The sequence below is a fragment of the Marmota marmota genome, unplaced genomic scaffold (assembly GCF_001458135.2).
Source record: "Marmota marmota marmota unplaced genomic scaffold, marMar, whole genome shotgun sequence".
Taxonomy (NCBI): Eukaryota; Metazoa; Chordata; class Mammalia; order Rodentia; family Sciuridae; genus Marmota; species Marmota marmota.
In genome coordinates, this window is record NW_025999900.1 from 7,374,137 (window position 1) to 7,399,547 (window position 25,411).

The following is a 25,411-nucleotide window of genomic DNA, read 5'->3' on the forward strand; positions in this document are numbered from 1 at the left end:
AATTGATAACCATATCTTCTCATTAAGTAGAGACAAGTTCTGATTATCTGGATTGACCTTTGTCCACGTTATTCCATTCCTTTGGTCTTCCTCTTCCAGATTTCCTTTTGGTCTTTTTCTTGATCACTTCCACCAGTGTGGTGAGGAAAAAGCATGAAATTTGCATTAAAAAAGCTTCACTGCCTTTTAGGGCTCTTTGAAAAGGTTCAGATAAAGAGTAAAAATACTGACTTAAAAGCAATTAAAAACCATTTGGGGGTTTTAGATAGCCTTTCTGACCATGGTTTCTTTGCGACATATTAAACCTGATGAAAGTCCTTGATGTCATTGCTTCCACTATTAAAATGCACATTTTCTGGGTTAGTCTCAATCATTAATGTGGGCTATAAAATATTCTTTCTAGTTCAAAAGTAGCATCATTAGTACTAAAATGAAATTAAGCAATCATTTTAGAAATGTGATTATATTGCAAGCTGATTCTTAATTAAACATCTACCATGTACTGGACTAGATTCTGGAAAAAGAAAAAATGAATAATTTTCAAAATCTGCCCAGATGAGTAAATCTCAGAACCACTGACCATAATGCAGTGTGATGCTCAGGAGGAAATTAATTAAAAAGCATTTACTGACCACATAAAAAGGGACCAGTCAGAACAGATGCCAGCCCTTGGGGGAAGGGGTGTTGCTTCTGGTACCATCCCACATATACTATGACAGGCAATATAGCCCTTAGTTGGTGGAGCCTGTAGGATAGACCTGGGGCTGGTGCAACCATGGGCATTTGGAGGGCTTAGGGGCAGTAACTGTTTGCCCAATGCAAACATGGAAATAATTCAGTATTTGAAAAACTGGAATGGCTTACCTGGTGCGGTCAGGCTAACAGCCTGGAAATTGCTCTGTACTTGAGATCTCTGTAAAGTGTACATGGGAACAGCTGGTCCTGCTGGAGGTGAAGCGTAGCTTCAGACGGGGTGAGTTTTGAACGGGGGTCTAATGGAATTCATCCAGGGTAGAGAGAACAATTCAAATACAGGCTTCCCTGAGACATTTCCCCAGCAGGGTCAGATTTGGAAGTTATCTGGAAAAGAGGTTAGAGGTGAGATTAGAGCAGCAAGTTTATCCATATGGAGAAGGACCTGATGAAAGATGTGAAAAGTAGGTATGAGGGAGCCAACAGTGGCTTTCAAGACATTAGAACTCCGGCAATCTACTAGTGACGACATTGGGCTTATATGCAGGGTCTTGCTTGTCTGGCAAAGAGAGAAAACTCACTTTAAGATTATTTAGACATATGATCCATGTACTCTACTAGGACATCTCTGTTATAAATTTATCAGATTACTCTGAGAAAACTAGACAGACATTTAAACCACTAAAGTCCTGGCTTGCTGCTCACCCTAAGCAAGGAGCTGGGAAGCAAGCTTTTTTTTTTAAGGCATTTGTCATCTTCTGGATTCCCAAAGCCTTCTGGTTTACCTCAAAGCTGGCTCTTTCAGCTTCTTATGGGCAGAGACCTCATTGTATTCGTCTTTGTTTTCCTTAATGTCTAGCTCAGTACCTGGGACATAGGAGGTACTCCGTAAATATTTGTTGAATGAATATAACATTAATAAGTCATTCAGTTCTAAGTAATCATTGCTTATACTTACTGTAAATACAGTTTTATATAATTGCAAAGTGTATCTGTCCTTTTTAGGTCTCGTATTTTTACTCTGGCAGGAGAGGTTTCAGTGATACTCGGCTGGAGGCTCTGTCTGTTCAACAGAAAATCCCTGGCAAGAACAAATTGCATCCGGTCTTGACTTCTGACCAAATATGGCAGAGTGCTCACTCTCCCTTTAACTTGACTTTTCCTACCTGTATAAGTCAGATTTTTGTTTATGTATTCTGAAATGAAGGAAAAAAAGTGATGCATGCTACTTTGGTTGGGGGTGACTAAGCAATATAGAATAGCACAGAGTAGGAAATAATATCCTGTAGAGGTATATAAACGTCTACACATTTTCTCTGCATGTATAGATATATACACACACTCACCACATGTGTTTTATTGTCTGCTTTAAAAATAACCTATCATTGCAGATCATCTGTTCCTGTACATATATTGACAAATCCCTTTTTCACAACAGCATAGTATTCCATGGTGTGGATTTACAGAAATGTAGTCAAGAGGATGGTAACATTAAAATAAATGACATTTTGCCTTCATTAAACTCATATCAGGAAAATTTAAAATATTTTATTTTTAATTATTAAAACAACAGATATCAAAATAACCCCTGCTAATAAAAGTAAAACAACAACAAGAATATATTTTTGATCCAAACAAGACAAGTCACAATACAACCTCACTTCAGAAATAGCTAACTCAGTTCATGAATATTATAGCCATGCTTTGCTTCACCATTAACCTGGTCTAACCCTGCTACTTGGGACTCCAAAGAGCATAGTACAGATTTTACAAAGACTCCATAAAAGGTGTTCTGAATTGATCTGAACTGAATGGGTTTTTAAATATAATTATTTTTTTAAAAAATTTTTAGTTATACATGGACACAGTATCTTTATTTTATTTACTTATTTTTATGTGGTGCTGAGGATCAAACCCCATGCCTCACATGTGCAAGGCAAGCGCTCTGCCACTGAACTACAACCCCCAGCCCTATAATTATTATTTTTAAAATGTATTTTAATTGGAACTATCTTAATTGGGCTTCTTTCTTATGATTAGATTTTAATGAGGCTTGGGGATATAGCTCAGTGGTAAAGCACTTGCCTAGCATGCACAAGGCCCTGGGTTCCATCCCCAGTACTACAAAAAAAAATAATAATAAAATTTAAATAAAAGGGGAAATGGCTCAGAAAACTGCTCCAAGTCACCAAATGAATCCAAGCTCAGAAAAATGAAATACCTTAAGTCCCATCCCTTCAGCTATCCCCAAACTCACATCCTTTACCATGTGACCTGTGACAGTCTGTGATTCTGTAGGGTGCCGAGGAGAGCTAAGCATTCCAAGATGCTGCGTTGCTGAACCTGGTTTTAGTTTTTGGGTTTTTTTTTTTTTTCCATTCTTTTTTCTCTTACCTTTTTTCCTCATTGGTGTCCTGTTCCTCCAAGACTCCTGAATGTCTCCCCTGGGGATGACTCTGCCTGCCTGCCTATAGGAATCCCTAAGTAGTTATCTCTAAGCTTTGAAGAAAACTCAAGTGGGCTCTTGTCTGGTAGATGAAACCTTTTGTCCCATAGTCATGAGGCAGAGATCTAGTTTATTCCTAAACCATGATTAACTCCTTGGGAAGGAGTGGAAATTGAGAGTTGTATTAAGATGAGTGCCCTACAGGAACAAAGGGGAGGTTTTCCCCATTGTTGCACCTCCTAATTAGGCCATGCCCACGGTTGCTGTGTGCCATTCTAGAAGGTAGTTGCCTGTCGGGAGGAAGATAGGAGCAGAGGAGTGACAGAATGAAGGGGACATCAAAAAGGTTTGCAAAAAATTTAGACCTTTCTATGACCAGATCTTCTGTACTTGCCTCCCATCCTACCTCGGAAGGGCCTCGGGAGAGAGCCTGTGCTCATACTCTGTTCTATAGTTTCTGACATAAAAAGTTTTCCTCACTTAGAATCACTGAGAAGGGACTGGTTTGCTTTTTTCTCATAACTTTCTGTATTACTTGTCTATAGTGAACATGTGTTATTTATATAAGCAGAAAAGCATAAAGCCACATTCATAGTGTACAGAAGGAAGAGAAAAAGTGTTGCTTGGTGGAACTGGCACATAGTTCCATAGTATAGTCAAGTCAACAATAAAAAGACTTGTGGGATTAGGATAATGTAAAAGGACACTGGAAATTTGAGTGGGGCTGTTCCTAGCATGATGACAAAATAGGAAGACTTTCCCACCTCCCACCATTTATTTGGGAGCTGAGTACCAGGCTGTGCTGGACCCCCTAGAGGACCCTTCCCAGCCCAGAAACCATCCTATATTGGACAGTTATGACTCTCTGATGGTCACATCCATGAATTTTCAGCTTCAAGGCCCTGTGTTCTAGGTGAGATAGCCTCCTGACTCATTTCTAGATGATGTGCTCTGCCTGGTGGCACATGCATATATTAACCAAATAGACTGCCTGAAGACACAAATTTAGTCCAAACATGATTCTAGTGAGGATTTCAGAGCCTGACAAGTCAATGGGATTATTATTATCCAAAGTCTGTTCTATAGTTTGTAATGTTTGAAGTAGGCCCCCAAATCTGGTGGGTTCCCAAAGAGACTGCATAGTTTTAAAACTCCTTATATATCCAATCTGGTTGCTGTCAAACTCTTCTAACCAAGTTCTCTCTAAAATCCTTTCCAGGAAGCTCCCCATTTCTTGAATTATTTCAGCCTATGAGCCTATTTCTGTGGGATAAAGATACCTTGGTCTCCCAATAATATTTCATAAATGACTCACACGATGTTTATAGAGAGTATAAGGTTTGGACATAGTCACATTAAAAATATTAAAAATACAAAAGACTAAGCTGACAGGTTCCTGATTGTGGCCTGACAACACTGGAATCACTTTATGAAGCTCCAGCCCTCCTCCATCTTATTGAGCTGGTTACAAAAACTAATTTAAACTAGATTGAGTTTCACCACTAAAGGAAGAGATAGGAGGGTACTCTACTGTCTCTAACACTTTCAACCACCTGAAATCCTGTCTGGTGTTTCTGTCTTGTCCTTTGTCTGTTTCTGCACTGAAAGAGGACTTTGGGGAAATAAGAAGAATGCTGTGGTAACAGGGTAAACTAATTTGACCATCCTCTGAAGAAAGAGCATGTTGATTTCTCACATTGGTTCCTCCACCCTTCACAGCAGAGCCAGGGATGTGGTGCATTACACAAACCAGTCCCACTTGACCAGCTGTTTTTGGATGTGTCAAGCCCAGATTTCATCCTCTTTACATAGAAACATGTTGCCTTCCTTAAATCAGTTCCTGTGAGACTAAAGAAAATCCCATGTGGCCCAAACATGATGTAATAGGGATGTGTGTCTCAGAATTCAAGACACACCCTCTAAGTTCCTGGCATCTTTTTTACCATAATAATCACACATCCACAGCCTTCCTTCTATGACCCTTGAAGGCCAGAGCTGTGTTGCCTTGGCTGTGTTTTCTAGCAAGCCTGGACAAAAAGATCCAGCACTGCTTCCTGTGGGTTATGGATGGTGCTGGGAAGTTGGGCATGCTTAACTGGATGTCCAAAGAGCTCAGCATTTACAGCTGGCCAGAGCTCCTATGCATTTTGTTTTTATGGTCAATTAAAAGATAGAGAAAGAAAGGGCAGAAAAAGGGAATGGGTCTCTGTCACTTGAAAAAGTCTGTAACAGTATTTGGTTGCTTTAATTGGAGCTAAAGTTTCCAAATTCAGATCACAGTGAAACCAGTTCATACTTACTAGTTAAGTTGAAATTGGCAATACTTATATGAGCTTTTGTTTTAAAAAAAAAAAAAAAAAAAACAGCTGTTTGCAGGGGGACACGCCTGTAATTCTAGCAACTTGGGAGGCTGAGGCAGGAGGCGCTCAAGTTCAAAGCCAGCCGCAGCAATTTAGCAAGGCTCTAAGCAACTTAGTGAGATCCTTTCTCAAAATAAAAAAGAAAGGATTGGGGATGTCGCTCAGTGGTAGAGCACCCTGGTTCAATCCCCAGTGCCATAATGGGGCTAGAGACATAACTCAGGAGTAGAGCACTTGTCTAGCACGTACAAAGCCTTGGATTCAATCCTCAGCACCAGGCACACACACACATACACAAAAGAGAATAACGATATTCTATGAAAAACCCTGAACTTGTAGCCTCAGGCACACACTTTCTAGGAGATTCTACCTAGGGTCTAGAATTATATTTCATTAGGGATTCAGACCAGCTTACTGTCTGTCCCCTTAAGTGCTATAGGAAAAAAAAGTTGGCCATATAAAAATAAATTAATAAATTCATGCTGGCTCAAATACATTTCATTTTCCACCATTTGCCAGCCCTATATAACTTCTACAGATTTTACTCCCCTATTTTTGAGAAGGCAGCTTAGATGCCATTGATCTCATTCCCTGCTTTCCCCTCAAGCCTGTGAAGCTGTTGGTGTTGAGGCTTCAGAGTTCTGTGGAGAGTGATTTTCCAAGTGATGATGCAGATTCTAATCAGTATAAGATCCAGATATGGGTTGGGAGCTGGACCTCTGCCACCTTCTCTCAAGCTCCCTGCACATGATGACGAGGGAGTTCCTATGAGGATCACTGAGTGCACTTCAAGCCCCCTGCTCTTACAGCCTCCTTCCAGTTGCAGATCTTCCTGTCTGGAGCATTTCCGGCCCTCTGCCCCTTGGCATGGAGAGTTCAGAGCAACCTGGGGAAGGGACAGAAGACTGAGGTTATCACAAACTGTGGAATTATCTGATGCAAGACCAACTGGTTTGTTTTCCTCCCTGGCTCTCTTCCTGGGCTTCTAAGCAGCTGAGAAAACAACCTTTTTCTAAGTCTTAGACAAGGAGGAAAAACCCTGGCATGAAGGATTTTTGTCGCAGACACTTGGCATAGCTAGAGGAAAGGTTTGTTTAATTTAGCAATGGGTTTTATTACCCTAGGATTCCACTTGAGGAGAGATAATAGCATCCCTCTCAAAGGACATTTCAGAGCCAGTGGGTTTCTCCCTTGCTTCTCAACAGTACCCTTGCTTGCAGATAAAAGTACCAAACATATTCAACTAGGACATCACCTCTATGTTCATCAACAACCAGATAAGCCAAGTGCAGTAGCACACACCTGTAATCCCAGGTATACAGGAGCCTGAAGAAGGGGGATCACAATTTCAAGTCCAACTTTGGGCAATTTAGCAAGACCCTGTCTGAAAATAAAAAGGGCTGGGGATGTAGCTCAGTGGTAGAGTACCTCTGGGTTGGGAGCTGGGCCTCTACCACAAACAAAACAAAACATATAATCTTGCTGAACATGGGGAAGACTGAGACAGGATTGAAAAAACTAACAGGACAGGAAGTTGTGGATGTGGATGTGTACAAAGTCATATTTCTGAGCCATCTCACTCAGTTGCTTCTCACCCTGTTTTCTGGACAGAACGTATTTTGTCGTCACATTATAGCAGAGAGCAGGACAGAAAGAAAACCAGTCAGACCACCTGCCCCTACAGGAAGAAATTCTCTGCCAGCTCATTTCCCTCTGCCCTTCACCCCCAACCGATCTGAGCTTTGGGGTAGTGGGTAAAAAGGGGAAGGAAATAGGAGAGAGGAAGGATTCATCACCAGTGTTAAAGGAAGCTTTCCTGGCATAGGAATTAAGGAAGAGAAAGTGGAAGAACTGGTGCCAGCTTGCCTTCAGTGCATGGCTGTCTCTTTATGTCTGCTTTCCTGGTCACAAAGGCAACACTCACTGTTTCCTAAGGTGGGGCTCCACTGCAGGAACTCTCAGAGAACCAGCCAGGACCAGAGCTCCACAAAAGCAGCCTCCTGGGTAGCCTGAACCCAAGGTTTCTGACATCGGTGCTGCCTGCTCCACACTGGCCTCTCTGGCCACCCACTCTGCACTAGCCTTTCTAGCTACCCATAGAGAAGGACTGGGCTGGGTTGCCTCAGATGAGGGCACACCTATACTTTAAAAGGAGGACACAGGCACTATCCCTAGAAGGTATCACTGTCCTGGAGAAGACCTGGAGTGCCTATGCCCAGCACTTTCTATTCCGTGGCTCCTTTTCCACTTTCTGAGCCTTTTGGAAGTGGGATCAAGCCAGGAAAAACATGTGATGCTATAGCAAGCTGGAACCAAAGACTTGACTTTGGGCCCTGCCCAAGCTGAGAATCTGGGCAGGGATTGACTAGGCAGCCTGCTATTTTCTATGGCATCTTCTAAGTCCCCTAACTTTGGGAAGGGGATGCCAGATAAATCCTGAGAGTGGGTATGACTCAGTAGAGCTGCTGTGGCTTACCAATTTGTGATTTATGCATTCATTCTTGCATTTCAAAGATAAGCTTCCATTCTATAAATAGCACCATTCTCGAGGTTGCTATAAGAAGCAGCAGCAATGATGTGGTCATGTCTTCAAATAGATGATGAGGAATCCAGGTAACATTAACTGTAAAATAGTGATGAAAGCAGTGTTATTATTAGAGGTACAGATAAAGCATAATGGGATTAAACAGAGATCACCCTAGGCTGGAGAAACCAATATAAGTTTCTGGAAGAGGTGACATTTACAGGAGTATGAAGAATAGGTAGGATGTGGACATTAAGAGATGAAAGGTGGAAGGAAAACTGCCAGTATGGAATTCATGAGCAGCTACAGCACCTAATTACTTCTTTGTCTTGAAGCATGCAATATCCATGCTGCAGAGGGGAGAAAAACATCCTTCTTTGTTGCTGTGTATTTGGCCTTATTTGATGTTTTTCTCCACAGAAGGAGAGTAATCTATATGTGGCAGATTGGGGACTGCCATCACAGTGGTTCTAAGGGCCTGTAGAACCAGGTAGCCTGAGTTGGAATCCAGCTTTATCAGTCATAAGCTACCTGCCTCAAAGCATTGTTGCAAAGATTAATGTTGGTTGGCTATGGTTGTTCTTGTTATTGTTATTACTGTAGAACCCTGGAAGGCTCCCCACCTACCCCAATCCTATTGTACTTTCTGCCATTGTAGATACATTCCTCTCCTTTGAGAGCCTTATATTAAAGTGCAAACACACCTGTGAAAGGGAATATTGGAAGGTTTCAACCAGCTGTCACTTTAGGGCTAGAGAGAATTAACTAAGAACTTGTTTGCTGAGAGTGAAATAGATACCCTAGGAGAGGAACATAAAAGAAGGAGGAGAGGATGTGCAGGGAGAGGCCCAAGAGCCCCAAAGGCAAACTGGTACTTCCACCCTTTAATTAAAGTACTTAGGCCTCTGTATTCTCAATTGTAAGATGGGAGAAACCTCCACGCATAAAGTAAGAAAAACGTCCATGCGTCATTTTAGGTGTTCAGAGCTGCAACACACTGACTGGACCCTATGGAGGTGAAAGAGGTAAGGTCAAAGCAAATGCCTCCAAACTCTATCCCTCTAAGGGTTCAGAATATGCATCTGATAAATAAACAGAGGCAGAAGCCGAGGTAGAAGCAGATGATAGTCTTTTAATAAGTTCAAATTCACACAGGGTAAATTGAGTATGCCTGGCCCAGAGTACAGTGTTAGTTGATGGACGGATTGAATGCTCAAGATCAAAGGAAACATAGTAGAATGTCAAAGTGGGAAAAGACCAACAGCCCAAGGTTTCTCTGTGCTGTTTTCTGCCATTGAATGTCAACTTCATGAAAGCAACAACCTCTCTATCTTGTATTTTTCCAGCAAAAAGGAAAAATACCATAAATATGTGTGGATTGCACAAGTGTATAGATGAGTGGATGATATAAATAATGGAAATTATTTATACCATGATTTGGGATTTAGGCATATCTTAAATATTTCTCAAAATAATTTAAAAATATTGGTAACCACTTTCCTTGAAAGAATAGGCAGTAGAAAAGAGAACTGGCCTTATATGAAGGAAATAGTCAAGAAAAAAATAACCTATCTGTGGGAGTAGAATTAATAGCTCACCATACCAAATATCTATCATATGGAGCTCCAGGCTTTCTGAACCACATATGTCTATACTTATTCAAGTACATATTTCTTTGAACACTTAGAGAATTCCAGAGTCAGCTCCACACAATGCACACAGGATTGAGTGGGATCAGAATTTTTACTAGGGACTTGGAGGGGTTTTTTAGGCCTCTAGGCCTCCCTGCAGGACATTATATATTGAAGAAGATAGATTGACACATGATAGCAGCCCAGGTCAGATATTAGAACAACCCAGATTTATGGAATGGCTGAACACGTGAAACAGAATAGCCTAAATTTTCTGCTGGGGTAGTTGTTTACTTTAGAGAAGATAGTTTATAGTTTGAATGACAGAAAAGCACATGGGCACTGGACATTGATTCAGATCTTTAAAAAGAAGAATCTGTGTGTATTCACAAAGATACATGGCAAGCATCACTCCCTCCCCCACCCTGAAATCTACTAAGTGAAAAGCTAACTTACATTTCCCCTCCAAAACCAACTGAACTGAAAACTTATTGATCCATCTCCTCTCAAGTAGGTAACACTATCAAACTCTAGACCAGAAAACTCATATTAAACACCTTCACCCAGTGCTCTGACAATCATGTTTGCATTGCAGTATGTTAATTATTGATTGCTTTGGCATCTTCTCCTGGTTTTTTGTTTTTGTTTTATAAATTTTTTTTTGGTTGTATATGGAGTCAATGCCTTTATTTGTTTTTATGTGGTGCTAGGATCGAACCCAGTGCCTCTCACTTGCGAGGCAAGTGCTCTACCACTGAGCTACAACTCCAGCCCCATCTTCACCTTGTTGGCTCTCCCATTTTTCAGCTTCGCTTTTGGACTCTGGGCCCCAATCTATACACACTGTGTAATGTGTGGTTTGCTGAGTCAAGAGGACAGCAGAACTATCACAGCCCTTGTTCCAGATACTATACTTCCATTGCAATAACCCAAGACCACACTATATCTTTGAGAATCACATCTTACTCCTGATTCATGTTGAATTATTATTAACCAACATGTCTAAGCCATTTTCTGAATGCTTTATTTTATCTTCTCCATTCTATAGCCAAAGTTTGTGCTCTGTTCTCAAGGATTTCAGCATTCTAAAACACATGTAGGATTTGTCCTAACATTTTTACCAAATTGAGATTCATTAGGATATCATGATTGTATGATCTAATATATGAATTCCTCCTCTGACTTTCCTGTCTTCTATTACCTTCCTATTATTAAAACATCCCATCAATAAGGTTAGTTACATGATCCAAAAGTCAAAGAAGTCTTTTCAAACTACTCTATTTAAAAATGACACCCTCCTCTGATATACTACATATACTCTTTACTATACTCTTTTACTGCCCTTGTTCCCCATAGCACATATAATCACCTTAAGATACCATATTTACTTTATTGCCTTTTTCCTCCTTTAGCTTGTAAGCTCTATTAGTGCAAAATTTTTTTGTCAGTTCTAGTCCCTGCTGGATTCCACATTTGTTGTATGGATGCAGTTGAATATGTCAGCATCCTCATTCAGGTCAGTTAAAAATGTTGAATGGAACAGGACCAAGGCTAGAAACCAGTGCATCACATCAAAGGTTGATCCCCTCACAGGTTGCTACTGAGCTTTGGGCCACTTACAAATTCACTCTAATGGTCTTAGTATTCAGTGCAACTTGTCTTTACTTTATCTACCAGGCTGTCAAAAGAGTTTGTCACTTTTTTTCCCCAAAATCAGATATTTTATGTTGATGACAGCCCTCTGATCTAGAAGTTCTGTCCCAAAAAAAGGAAGTGGGATTCATCTGACATTATTTATCACTTCCTCTTTCTGACTGCACACAAATCATCCTTTTGATGACTTATTTTAAATACTGCTCCCAAAAAGAATGGAGCATTAATCAGTGACCTGTTCAAACCCTTTGATTGCCTGCAGAAGGGTCCTCACAGGTGTGAGATTCCCTTGGCTGGGACTTAGGACTTGTTCTTAGGATGGGCATTAGACTACCAGAGGTGGCACCAAAGAGTTGGAAGGCTTAGGTGCAGGGGCTATTATTTCATCAAGCATTGGAATGTCACATTATTGATTGCTATTTATGTATACCCTTTTGGTTTCATGTTTGGTTGCTACATTTAGACAATAGCAATCTGAGATTTGGGGTATGTTTAGCTTCTTTCATTCCTATTTGATCTTGTTCCTTTTCCCCATTCTTTCTGACACAATTGTGGTTTAGGCCACATCTCATAATTTATTCTCATCACTGAATTACTGTAGTATCTTTCTAATTGGCTCTATACCTCCCATCTCTTGTTTTTCTTAGATTCTTCAATCAGGCTACTTATAATGTGATCTTGGGACCACAGCATCAGCATCTCTTGGGATCTTGTTGGAAGTGCAGATTCTCAGGTCCTGTTCAAAATCTACTGAATCAGAATCTGCAGGTCAGCAGGACCTGCTGGTGATTCACACCCATATTGAAGTTTGAAAAGCACTATCCTTTCTTCTGCCATGCCGTTCCCCTGTGAAAGGGCATCCTTAAACTTCATGTGAACCTCAACCTCAGTCAGAAAATGATCCATCTTAATTTTTAGATGTCATGTTTTTAACATGAAAGTGTAATTGCCCACCTATACTCATTGGTTATGAAAATGGTTTGCAAGTTTGTGAATAATTTTAGAGCAGCTACTAAAAATTATTGAGATTCAACTAGAGACTTCCTTATTGAAAAGCAAAGTATTTGGGGTTTTGGTGAGCTTGGAAATGCTCCTGTTGTTTATTATGCATTTACTAGTGTTTGACAAGTATTTTATGTACTTAATTTAATCTTCATGATAATCTCATTTAATGCTTTTATCCCCATTTGACAAATGTGGAAACTGAGATTCAAAAAGTTTAAGTTGTCCAGCATCACAGTATTGGTTAGAGTTCAGTCTATACTATATCACAAAGACAGCTGAAATACAGTGATTGAAACAAGTAGCTCTGTCCTGAGGGGACAAGTGACCCAGCTAGAAGGTATTGATGCTATCTGAAGTCACCAAGCTTTCTCCTCCCATGTTGCTTCATAATGACCAGGAAGTTGTCCTGTCTATGTGGTTGGAACTGGTTCCTGCCCTTGGGAAGGGGAAAAGAGAAAATGAAGGGCATGCAATTTTCTTATGAAAACAGAATCTGGAAGTTCTACCTGGCATTTGTACTCAGTCTGTTAATCACATGGCCACACACCTTGTTGCAAAAGAGGCAGAGAAATGTGGGAACTTGGGCAGTTATTTACTAAAAAGAAGAAGGGGAGTGGCTAATAGGGAATATGTGCAGGCTCTGCTGAGGATTAGCCAACTAGTAGAAGAGCTAGATTCAAACCCCATGACTAAAACCTGTGATCTCCTTACCCCGTTATTCTACCACTTCTCATAATTGACAGACAATAAATGTTTGTTGAATTGAGATATGTGTAAGCCTTTTGGTTGTTTGCAATTATTTCTTCCTTCTTCCTTGCTTTCCTGATTACCTAAGTGGTTCCGTGACCCAATGTAACTTTTTTTTTTTTCCTCAGCACTAGGCATTGACCAAGGGCCTATGCACATATACAGACATGCAACATTGCACCTGGCTTATCACTATTTTTTAACATACATTTTTTATAACTATTTTATTTATTTATTTTTTGTGTGGTTCTGAGATCAAACCCAGTGCCTCAACTATGCTAGGCAAGCACTGAGCTATAGCCCCAGTCCCTTGTCACTATTTTTGATGATATTATTTTGATTTGAAAAACAGGAAACTGATATTCATATTTCTTCAATAAAATATCATAAAAATCTACCAATCCTTAGAGTTTCTGTAGAGCTTCATGAAGTGTGACAATGAGTTAATGATACTGATTTTTTGGGGGGGTGGGGTGGGTACCAGGGATTGAACTCAGGGGCTTTCAAACACTGAGCCACATCCCCAGCCCTATTTGTATTTTATTTAGAGACGGGGTCACACTGAGTTGCTTAGGGGCTCACTAAATTGCTGAGGCTGGCTTTGAATTCGTGGTCCTCCCTGTCTCAGCCTCTCGAGCCACTGGGATTACAGGCGTGTGCTACCATGTCCAACAAAGATACTGATTTTTTAAATAACCGAATGATCATCTCCTTTTAAATAGGTATTTGTTGTAGAAGAATGCCATTGCCAAAAGTGCTTTTGGTATTTTGTTCTGGCTGGTGTTATCAGTCACCTCTTGCTACAATAATGCTTCATGACACCACCACCAGAAGTTGAGAGGTATATAGCAATATTTAACTTATATGTGTATAGGCCCCCCGAGTTCAGCTGTTTAGATGGTCCTGGCTGGCCAGCTCTTTTCAGGCGTCTCTTACCCTTCTGAGATAGCAGCCTAGCTTGGACATTTTTTTTTTTCCTGGCATTGGCAGAAGCATAAGAGAACAAATAGAAATACTTGAGACTTCTTGAGGCAAATCTGGGAACTGGCACAAAACAACTAGCCAAAACAAGTCATGTGGACAACCCCACAGTCAAGGGCATGGAAAATGCGCTACACCTTAAGAGAAAATATAGTCACAAGATAAAGGGTGTAAATACAGACAAGGTGAGGGATTGGGTCCAAGAAAGCAATTTACCATTGCTTTGTCTTTGGCAAGTTAATTTGAATAGTTGCAGTAATGGTAAATATTTTAAGGATCACTTTGAATTTTTTTAACTAACTGTTTATTCATAAAATTAAAGAATGGAGCTAGGTTTATCTTTGAGCAGAAAAGTAGCTGTGACATAAAAAATAATGTGTCTTATTTCTGGAAGAATTGGTTGAAGAATATGGCACTTGGTGGCAGAATATTTGGATAAACACCATATCCTTCTAAAGTGATGATTTTGAAAGGATATCATTCATTTGAACATTTGGTTCTAAAAGATTTTTTTTTAAATAATAAACCTTATGACTTATAGTCATGTGATACCACTCTATGTCAAAGTTAGAAGAGTAGTAAATAGAGACTCATACCTGATTCTTTGTCTGACTCTGGAAAAATGTGATTTATTTGCAGATTCTCATTGCCAAATCCCCTCTGGCTCCCTTCACCTCATTTATTTACACCATCAAGGAGGAAGGCCTGGTTCTTCAAGGTAAGATCCTTAGGTTAAGCCATTTCTTCAAGCTGACTATGCTCAATGCTGCTCACTATTAGAGGTAATATTGCTGTGGTCCAAAAGAATCTATTTTAGGACAGAATCAAAGGCCAACGTGAATTGGCCAGTGATATTTCCCTGACAAGATCAAGAGATTGGCAGTTGTGGCAAGAATTTGACAAAAGGTTGAGGTGTGGATGAGGGAGGACTATATTGTTAATAACAGATTGGGAGAACCAAAAAGTGAAAGCAAGAAATATAGGAATTGCCACCATCAGTCTTCTACAGAGATCCTATGGTGTGAACTGGATGGTGTGGAGGAGCCCTCTCACTTCACAGGCTGTGGCAGCATCTGGACTGGCAGCCTGTGTCCGGACTCCATGAGCTCCATTTCCTGCCTCCTTATGGTTACTATGTTTCCCTTTCTGGTGTTTGAGTCCCAGCAGGCCCTTCTGCTAGAGACCAGGCCTTGCCTACCTACACCTTATAAGATAGGCTTGGGACTTGGAAGAACTCAAATTCTTGCTCAAAGTGGAACACTCCCAGGCCACAAGCTGTAATTCAGATGCCAGAACTGTTCTGCAGATGCCAGATACTCTGGAGGTTAGGAAAGGCACCCAGTGGCAAATCTTTCCAGAGAATAGAATAATTAACATAAAGGCATAAATTCAAACACCATTAAACTTAGAAAAATCAGTCTCTTAGAAGGGTCAGATGTCTAAAACTCCTTTGCGAATAAAGAAATGCCCACAATATTCCTCTGTCCCCCACTATTAAGCAGCAGGTCCACCCACAGAGATACATAGGTGAACCTCAGGCCTGAGAAGCTTATTGCCAAGGCTATTCATGGAAGGAATGTCTGCCTGGTAAGATTTTGTAAGTTGAGGTTTTTCCACAATTTTGGAAAGAGGGTAGTCCCAGTAATATTCCCATGGAGACACATTGCTTTACAAATATCTAGCAGGAATTCTGTGGGGCAGGCTGGGGAGTTCACCCTTCTGACTGAGGAATAGACTGCAGCCCTCCCTTTCCTTCCCCTTTTAAAATGTCTGCTTCTTAATGGACTCAAAAGCTGCATGTTTGTTTGATGCAATTGAGCTTCACAGCAGGGACCCTCAGGTTCACAAAAATTTGGGATAAGAACTACTGACCTTTAGCTCTTAGCCTTTGACTTATGCTATCCAAGTTCCTTGGTAAATATTTTTTTTTACAATTGCAAATATTGTTTTCTGACAAAGAAGCAGAGATTTTAAGACCAGATTAAGCAAAGCAAACAGCAGGCCCCTTTGTTACATACTCTCTAAGGGTGTATAACTAATAAGCAATCAGAAAGCTCGGTTTTTATTTACCCAGTGCACAGTGTGGCTTTGAGCTCTTCATTTTTAGAGGCTGTTTTAAAAGATAAGAAGTCTAGTAAATAGCAAATATAGAGGGACATTTCAAGAAATCCTATGGAAGATTATAAGACAAATCCAGGATGAAAAGAATCAGTTCTGCCCTAAGGACTTGTAGTAAAATCTTGCTGTGATGTTTATACCTTGATAAATGACATTCCTAAGTTTGGTGTAATGTGGATAACATCAGGGACATTTGTGGAACTAAGATCTACTGGATTGCTTCCCTGATCCTCATTGTTAAGACCGTGATTTTGACAGGGAAAAGAAAACTGGTTAGAGAAAAGAGAAACTAGAGATATAATGAACTGGTAAAGGTCAAAGAACCACAAGGAATGACTGTTAGAAAAAACTGGAAAATTGGAGAAAATGGATTACTAAAGGAAACTGACCTAGATCAGTGTGTCCAGGAAAGAAGAAATTCAGAGAGATGGCTTATAATGTAAGATCCCCAACCAATATATAAAATGCCTGGGTGGCCTCAGAACTTCCACCTGGCTGCTTGCTAAGGGTTTTCTCCAGTCCAACTCTCAGCTGTGCTTCCCTCCCAGAGATCTTGGAGGCGGTAGAGCCCTTCTGCTTCTGTCGGCAGTGCCACTGAATACACTTCCTGCACTCCCTGCCCTCTTGGCTCTGTGCTCCAAAGACTTTTAGGGGGAAAAGGGTGCTCTCAGAAAAATGAGGGTCCCTCTTTGATTGTAAAGAACTCTTGGGGTTCATTTCAGCTCTGATATGATCTTGAGAAAATCTCTGAGCCCTAATTTTGTCCTCTTGAAAATGAAAATGTTGATTCAAGGCTTTGCAAACTTTGCTGTAACCAATTAGTGGGTCATGATATGAAATTGATGAATCAAGATCAGCATTTAGGAAAAAAGAAGGGAGAATAGAAAATATCAGATTATATCACATATATTGTATTGTTTAATGAAATATCTATTACGTGTGTGCTTGTGTGTGCACTTGTGCATGTCATGAATTCATATGTAGGAATTGCAGGGTGACACTTTTTTTTTTCTTTTCCTTTTTTTTTTTTTTTTTAACTTTGAATGCAGTAACCAGCCCTGGTAATCTCTAAAGGCCTTCTTGTAAGGTCCTTGCTTAGCATCTGAATGGCCATCTTAAGTGGCAGCCATTTTAAGAAAAATTTCACTTTCCGCCCAAGGGCATTTCTGAGAAAGGCTCACCACTCCCTCCTACCAACCCCACCCTTAACCGCCCCCATTAGGACCCATGGGGCTCTAATCTCTGAGCCTGCCCCATAAAAGTCCCAAACCCCAAGCCTGTTTTGCCTCTCTCCATCAATGGAGAGATGTGCCTTTATTTGTCAGCTCTGACAAATAAAACTCTCATGTGTATCTTTGCCTGGTCTCCGTCTTTCATTTCTCACTCTCCTGTTCCCCCGTTCCTTGCTTTCTTTTCACTTTTCACTTCAGCTTTATCTGATCCTCCTGGGGGGTGATGTACTTATCATTCATTTAGCCTGATACCTTTAGTTGTTCTCTTGAGATCTTCATACACTGGAACATAAAGGCTTATTTTCCCCTTTCTTACCAGATGACTGAGCTAAAAAAGACACCTGCACAATTCCCCAGGCTTAAAGCAAAGAAACCCTTTTCTCCCTGGGTGGTAAACTTGGAAAGGTACCCACAAGTCAAGGCTGAAAGCTTTCCTGGTGTGCAAGGTTGCTCTGGCGTGGTAGCACCTGGAGCTCTGAGTGGGGTCTGCAGTCCATTTCAGAGGGGCACAGAGATAGAGGGGAAGGGCTGGGAGGGTGAGACAGGTCTGTGCCTTGACACCAGGCTCCATAATAGAGTGAGCAGGAGCAGTGAGAAGAAAAATCCATGCAGGCTACCCTGGGGGTGGGGGCTGCTAGTGAACTTGGGAATGGTCCCTCAGTGCCTTTCATCTCTTAGCAAGGCCAAGATTCCTTCCAGCCCCTGCCCAGGAGGTTAGCTAATACCTGAAGCTCTGCACAAGCAGTGGAAGGAGTAAAAAGTGAGAGCAGAATAGGATCAAGCAACTCTGCAGGCCATTCCCCTCCCGTTCCCAAGGATTAGGATGTGAGAACAGGCAGCAACTGGGGGCCTGACACCCTTCCCACCCCTTTGTTCACTGGGGTGGGAGGGACAATGAAGCGGCAGGCCAGAGAGACCCAGGGGCTGGTTAGAGATTTCTTAGGCGCTTTTTGAAACACTTGAAGGAGCCGGTCTGTGCTATTGTTGAAGTAAAATAGAAAGCGGAACTATTCTCCTTTGGCAAAAAAAAGAAAAAGTAAGAGAAAGAAAACCCACCCTCCCTGCATCTTCAGGAGGCCTCAGACTCAGGCCATTAACATGGTAATACTATCCCGTTTGCATCTTCTTTGTCTGCCCACGGTTCTTCTGGTATCCTGGCCTCTCCTGGCCTGGCCCTGGACCCTGGAAATATTTGGGCTCCAAAGGAGAGGGAGCTGACTGCAGCCAGCAGCTTCTTGATGGTTCAGCTCTGAGAGAGGCCAGGTTGGGGCAAAGGAAGAGTTCAGCCCTTTGTGCAACTGGAGTGGGAAAGGTGGGGGTGGAGGAGGAGCCCTGAATCCAGTTTTCCTTTTGTCCCCTATGGAAGGTCCAGTGCCCATCAAGTGGAAAAGTTTAGAGGAGCTGGCCTAGGCTGGAATGAGACTGAAGGATGCTGGGATCTGGTGGCAAGAGAAAAGCAGAGGTTGACTTTGGGCACCAGCTTTAATGGGGTGGGCCTCAAAGCACTTGGGTGCAGAAGGGAAGAAGAATTCTCAGTGAACTCCACCACTACCCACATCAGCTCTGGTAAGAGTAAGCACCAAATGTACCACTCAGAGCACAGCAGAGACTCTAATTGAAAGCAGCCAGGCTATGTTGCTGATGCTGCAGGGTGCATATAAGAAGCCAGGGTCAGACCCTTCTGGAACCATCCCCCAGTTTTGGGAGGCCCATGGATGAGGTGAAGCAGCTTCTGAAGCAGGGCTGGCCCTAAGAATGGAGAGGCTGGACTGGCAGGGTACATTGTTCACTCCTTTACCTATTCTCTCTTCCTTGGGAATTTAGGGAGTGGTTGGAAATACAGAAAGCCAAAGTTGTTTTGAGCAGGACTGAAGGTAGCAACTATTTCTCAGTGAGATAGAAACATGTTTTTAAACAGTTTTTACAAAATCAGGATCAGATACAACTGGTTGAATTTGGATTCCGACACTGTCCTATACTAGTTTGGGTTTGAATGAATAGTATAAATTTTAGGATAACTGGAGAACTTCAGAGGAGACCAGGGCACCCTGACACAGGTCCAGAGAAGGTACTGGACACCAAGCTAGCTTCAGTCACTTAGTCACTTTTTCAGAAGAAACCAAGAAAGAAAGAAAAAATAAAGAAACAATGGTCTTTTTTATGGAAAGCTAAGTGCTTCATCTTTCTGCTTTTACAATCAAGAAGGGTTTGTTTGATCACCTTTTGAAGCATATCAGGAAAGGCATTAATCTCCTCTATTTGTTCCCTTGTCACAAAGTTGGGTTAAATTCTTCCACTCCTTTTTCATAGTTACTGAGCCAACTGGATGATTTATTGAAAAATTCTTTTCCCCCCAATACTACCACTTGAGCTTATCAGACTTCAATTTGAATCAGTAGCTCATCTAAATATTGTCTGCCTGGTAGACTCAAAATGACCCAGAAGATTCTTAGTCTGGCTAGTACCACTCACACACCTGGCACAGCCTGGAGCTTGGGCAGAGAGCCCTGAGATTCAGTGGCTCAGAGAGCACAAACTCCTCCTGGAAATCATGAAGAGGAAGGCAGAGCCAGCCTGTCACATTGTCCTTGTCCTGACAGGTGCCACTGCAGCCTCAGAAAGTTTATTCAGGCCTCTTTGTTATGGGACTTCCTAGGGGAAAGAGGAAGGACCACCATGTACCCAGGGTCTTCTCCTCTCTGCATTTATTTCACATCTCCTTCTTCCAGGACCTCCCACACTGGCCTTCTGCCTTATTCACATCTTTTCTTCTGGCTGTCAGCCTCAGAGAGAGACTGTTATCAATGTAGATTTTGGGGGTGAGTAGGTGCTGGGGTTCAAACTCAGGGCCTAGCTCATTCTATGTAAGCCCTCTACTACTAAACTACACCCCAGCCTGAAAAATATTTTTAATACAGAATAGTACAGAAAATCAAAAACCATGAATTTTATATGAATATAACACCCAGAATTAACAACTGTTAAAATTTTTATCCTAGTAGTTTCAGATTTTTTTTTTTTTTTCAATTCTAGGACAAAAATTTGACAGAATTCAAAACTCCTTTGTACCTATCACTACTCCAGGCCCTCCCCACCCGACTCTCCTCCAAAGAAGAAAAGTTCTCCACCATTTGGCATATATCCTTCTCTTTCATTCTTAAAACTTTTCTACCTACCTGTGAATCTATGTATAATATAATGATTTGTTTTTTAATGCATTTTAAAATTTCTATAAATGATTTATCATATACATTATTTTATAACTTTGTTTTGTCATTTAACATAATGTTTTTATGTATGTCCACATTCATACACATAGATTCCTTTGATTTATTTCAGGTATCCACACCATTATCTACTCCCTTATTTATAGATATTTTGATTATTTAGAACAAGGCTTGAGGGTTTCTCTAGGTATAGATAAGGCATCTTTTATATATATTCCCAAATTTTTCTCAAAATAAGTTAACCAATTTAGACTCTCTGTGGAAGTAGTGGACCAATCTCTGTGCAGCCATGTATAATTATTGATGTGTTGTCATATTTCCATGGCTGATCTTCTTATGTGTTCTTTATGGATGCCTCTTTTGTCTCTTGCCTTAGGAATGTAAGCTTGCCATATGCTCCAGAGAGATTTTCTGCACAGTGTGTGTGTGTGTGCTTTATACCTGTACTTAGATGATCACTGATAAAAATTTACTCATTCTCCGAAAGCTAACTGTATCTACACTTCCTCAAACAAGGGCTTTTAGTTCACCCATCACCTTGATTTTCTTGAGGAAACAATTCCAAGAAGGTAAAGCTAAGTTCACTGCCTCAAAGTTGGGTTTTTTAACTCCTTTTCAAGTATTCAGCCTGGGCCTAAGATTTTAGAAAATCAAAAGGATTTTGGGTTGTTCCTCTTCCATCATGGCAACCCCTTAGCTGCTTATCTCTCGGGCCTCATAGGCCTCTGTTGACGTAGTTTAGCCCCATCTTAAATGTTGAATCTTGAAAATCTAAGCTAAAATGTATCAGTCACACTGATATAATGATCCTCCAAGAAATTCCCTGAGGGCAGTTGGGTTATAAGTTTGGCTGGGTATAGCCACTACCTAAACTAACAGTAGTGTAAAAGAGAGGCTTACTCCCTTCTCATAGAGCACCGCAGAGGAATGTGGTCCTGAGCTGGTATGGCAGCTTGGCTCCCCAGGTTCGTCCAGGGACACAATCTGTTGGCTTGTAGCTCCATCACACCTAGGATATTACTGTTGTTGTCATGACCCAATATGACTCAGCATCATTGCTCCATTCAGGTAGCAGGATTTGTGTGGGACAGAGATGGTGGTGGGAGGGAAAGCATCCCCCTTTCTTTGAGGAAGCTAACCAGAAGTTACACACTTTATTTCTACTTATATCATATTGGCCATCTGTGAGTATATGGCAAGAAATGATGAAAATGTAGTTATTAATCTGAATGGCCATGTACCCACAAAAATTGTGCATTGTGGGAGCTCTGTTAGCACAAGAGAAAGAGGAAGATGAATATTTAGTGACACAAACCTTTCAGAGATTAATTCCCACGTTGCAATAGTGCAGATCCTTGGCCAGGCTTGCTGCATAATAGAGTTATACTCTTGAAATGCCACATAAATAGTGTGCATAGGGGCTGGGATTGTAGCTCAGTGGTAGAACGCTTGCCTAGCATGTGTTCGTATTGTAATTGGTAGTTTCCTTTGTAGGTACTGGATTTAATTGTTAGCACCACATATAAATAAATAAATAATAATAAAGATCCATCAAAAACTAAAAAAAATTAAAAAAATATATATATAGTGTGTTAAAAATGCTATTGGGGCCCTGTTTGTTTCCAGAGCCTAGAGAAAAGAGGAGTAGCATTATCATTCTGTTCTTCTACCAAGGACCAGTGCCCCAGAATCTTGGCAACCCACCCTATCCTACCTAAACAGAATCTCCCTCAGGCAGTAATTTTAGTATGTGTTTGCCGTTATGCAGCATTTGAGAAAGAAACTTGAATGGGAGCTACTAGTGCTTATAGCACAGAATAGGGTAGGAGATCCAAAGTTATAAACATTTTTTTTTTTCCAAAATGTTTTTTCCTGCCTCTACTTTTTTTTTTTAACATGAAACAAAATGCAGTTGAAATAAAGTTATAGAGAAAAATTTCATTCCAAGACTTGGACCATAGTTTACCCTGGGTCCACACTCCACTTTTAGAACCTAGAAGCCATAGGCAGAACTAACAATTTGCATTTGTGAAAATGCCCAGGTAATAATACCAAAAGATGTTAAATCAATTCAGTTTTTTTATTTTCTCTGAAAATCTCTTCCAAAAGGACTTGTATTCTTTATGGAATATCATTTAAGCTTCATTCAGTTCAGCAAGTATTTGTTGAGCTTCTATTGTTTGCAGAACATGCTGCTCAGGACTCAGGGGATACAAGATTGAGAGAGGGGAAAAAAAAGTTCCCTTCCCTTATGTAGCTCACAGTCTAGTTCGGGAAGATGTAATTATGTAGATCTAATCATCAGCAAACTGTGACAGCTATTTCAAGTTTCAAGGATATGGAAGGATGGAAGGAAATAGGGTTGTCCCAACTAGGATGGCTGAGGAAAGCTCCTAAGAGTATGTGAGGCTTGAACGGGGACTTCAGCTTCTGAATACCAACAAAACCACATTCAATTGTCTCTTGACAGAGGCCAATTTCTTTTGCTATTTGAGGATAGCTTTGGGGACACTGGGGAATGCTGATTAGTTCCATCACTAGTGCTGATTAGTGACGAATGTTGAATCATGCTGACTAATGTGTTCTAAATGGATTGACTCAACAATAAAGGGAACATTAAGAGTCAAGAGTTCAGGTCCTACATCTCACTGTGTGAAGTATAAATCACTTAGCTTCTTAGTGCTTTTTTTTTTTTTGTCAGTTAAAATGTGCTCATCCTGAGAATCCAGTAAGTCACCTTGCCTTTAAAAACCTCAAAGATAACAGAAATGTTTAACAACAACTAGCAGGACAGGCTTATGCAACCTTAGGTTATTCATACACATACAGAATCAGAACAGACATCACATGCTGCTTGCTAACCATGCGAAACTTCCATTTCCTCACACAGGCCATGAGAACTGACAAACAGGAGCCACAGTCACAAAAACCGTCAAATAGAGAAGCTTTTGAAAAATCTTCCTTTCTACCTACTGGGGTGTCTGTGTCTTTCTGGACAACAAATGTCGCCACAGAACTAAGAGCTTACGTTGCACACACAGCTCTTTCTCTTTTGACATCTCCCCAGCTAGACTGCTTGAGAATCTGGCCTTCCCCGTCCAGATGTTTACTGAATTCTGAAGGCCCCCCAAAGGGCCCAAGTTCTTTTGTTGCTCTCCAAATCATTTCCCACAGAGACTGACCGATGTCCTGAAGGAGCCCTTCAATAGGGAGGATAAATGAAGGCAGATGAAGACATGACCCCCTGAGGCTTGCCCACATCCACTCTAACAAAGGGTCTGAGGCACGACCTTGTAAGGAGTGTTTTGGTCCCTATAAGAGGCCAAGTCTCCCCCACAGGGCTGTTTTCAATGGCTACCATCATAGTGGAAGCACTAGGCATTTGTTAAGGGCTGTGGTGTGCTAGGTGTAGCACAAAACATCTAAATCATGGTCCCCAGCCTTTGTGAGGGCTTCCTGGCTACAGATGGCAGCTGGCTTTCTCAGGGGAAACTTGGGGGTAGTAGAGAAAGCTGAAGAGGGGCCCGACATCTTTGGATGACCTTTTCCCACCCAGTGCAGATAGAGTCCCCCTTTTGTAGGTCAAGCTAGAGCCATGGGACCTTAATCCCACCAGTACTGTTTCTGGGTATCTGGTGTGCCAGGTGTGGTTCCGTGGGGAAGGAGAAGGGGACGGCTACTATAAGGAAAGTTTTATTTCCATGAAGGGTGGGAAGTTAGAGCATTTCATGACAACATTGTTTTTTTTCAAGCTCTCTCTATTTCTTTTTTCTTTCAGGCTAACAGGCCATAGGGATACTGTGACCTTTGTCTAGAGCTGATGGGGGTGTGATTTGTGAAATGAAACAGGACCATGCTGCTTGGAAGAAGGAAACGGAAGCCAACATAATGGGGATTAATTAGTTGATTGCTGTTGAGATGGTAACAGATTTGCTCCTAGACCATTGAACCAGCGATTTCAGACCTAGCAGGGAAGGTGAAGATGAAGAAGCCTTTGTTCAGGTCTCTAGATGTGTAGGGCTGAGGGCTTTGCCACCATGGGATGTCAACAGACATAATAATAATAATTTGCACTTATATAGCACCTTTCAACCAGGCACCTCAAAGCGGTTTAGCCACATTAATTAATTAAAGCCCACAATTCCCCTGGGGAGAGAAGGAGGATGACTAACAAGATTTGTAATTACAGGAGGGAACATTTCCGAATAAAGTATTGTCCACCAAATAAAAAGAGTAGGTGTAAAGGAATCGAGGTCTCCAAAGAGTAACTGATTCAGAAATGAAATCATGGAATGATGGGGGAGGCTGGGGGTGGGCATGGGGGTCTGTTCTTATGTTAGAGGGAGGTCAATGGCCTCAGAATTCATTGACAGGTTCAGATCCCAACCGAGAAGCAGAACATGTGTGGTATTAGTGGCATTTGGAAGGTCATTAGTGGCATGACTATTGTAGTGTAAATTCAAGTTTCACTGGTATATTGTGTATAGCCTTGCAAAACAAAGAGTGAGATTCATGCAGTATCTAATAAAGGATGAAATGATTTCTTTAGATTTAAAGCCCAAAGCTGGGCCACTCAATTAGCAAATAAATAAGTTGGTGACCCATGGGATAATTTAGGCATTTCCGGGAGAATAACGGGCCTACCCATTCCTATTGCCCTGAGGCTTCTGACCAAAACATCAGGCTGGGATCAGTATAAAGGTCTGGGAGCTTCAGCCCCTTCAAAGTCAGGCATTAAGTACTCCCAGCCTTTTTCAAGCTCTTACCCAAGACGTTAGTGACCCAACCTGTCCT

The 25,411-nt window shown here is 41.2% G+C and overlaps 1 protein-coding gene across 5 annotated transcripts in view; it reads left to right on the forward strand.

Annotated features, from left to right (window-relative positions):
• Rad51b (RAD51 paralog B) overlaps positions 1–25,158 on the forward strand; it is a 572,244-nt gene extending 547,086 nt beyond the window's left edge. For 2 of the 5 annotated variants that reach the window (XR_007345760.1, XR_007345762.1), the window contains exons 10-12: positions 14,680–14,758; positions 18,757–18,956; positions 24,396–25,158. Coding sequence is in view for 1 of the 5 variants with exons in the window: in XM_048798566.1 (XP_048654523.1) it covers positions 14,680–14,758; positions 24,396–24,400 (84 nt within the window). In the remaining 4 variants the exon portion in view is untranslated. Of the gene's footprint in view, positions 1–11,954; positions 12,076–14,679; positions 14,759–18,756; positions 18,957–24,395 lie in introns of all 5 variants that reach the window. The other 3 variants (XR_007345763.1, XR_007345764.1, XM_048798566.1) reach the window with 3 other exon arrangements.
• Positions 25,159–25,411: the final 253 nt, after the last annotated feature.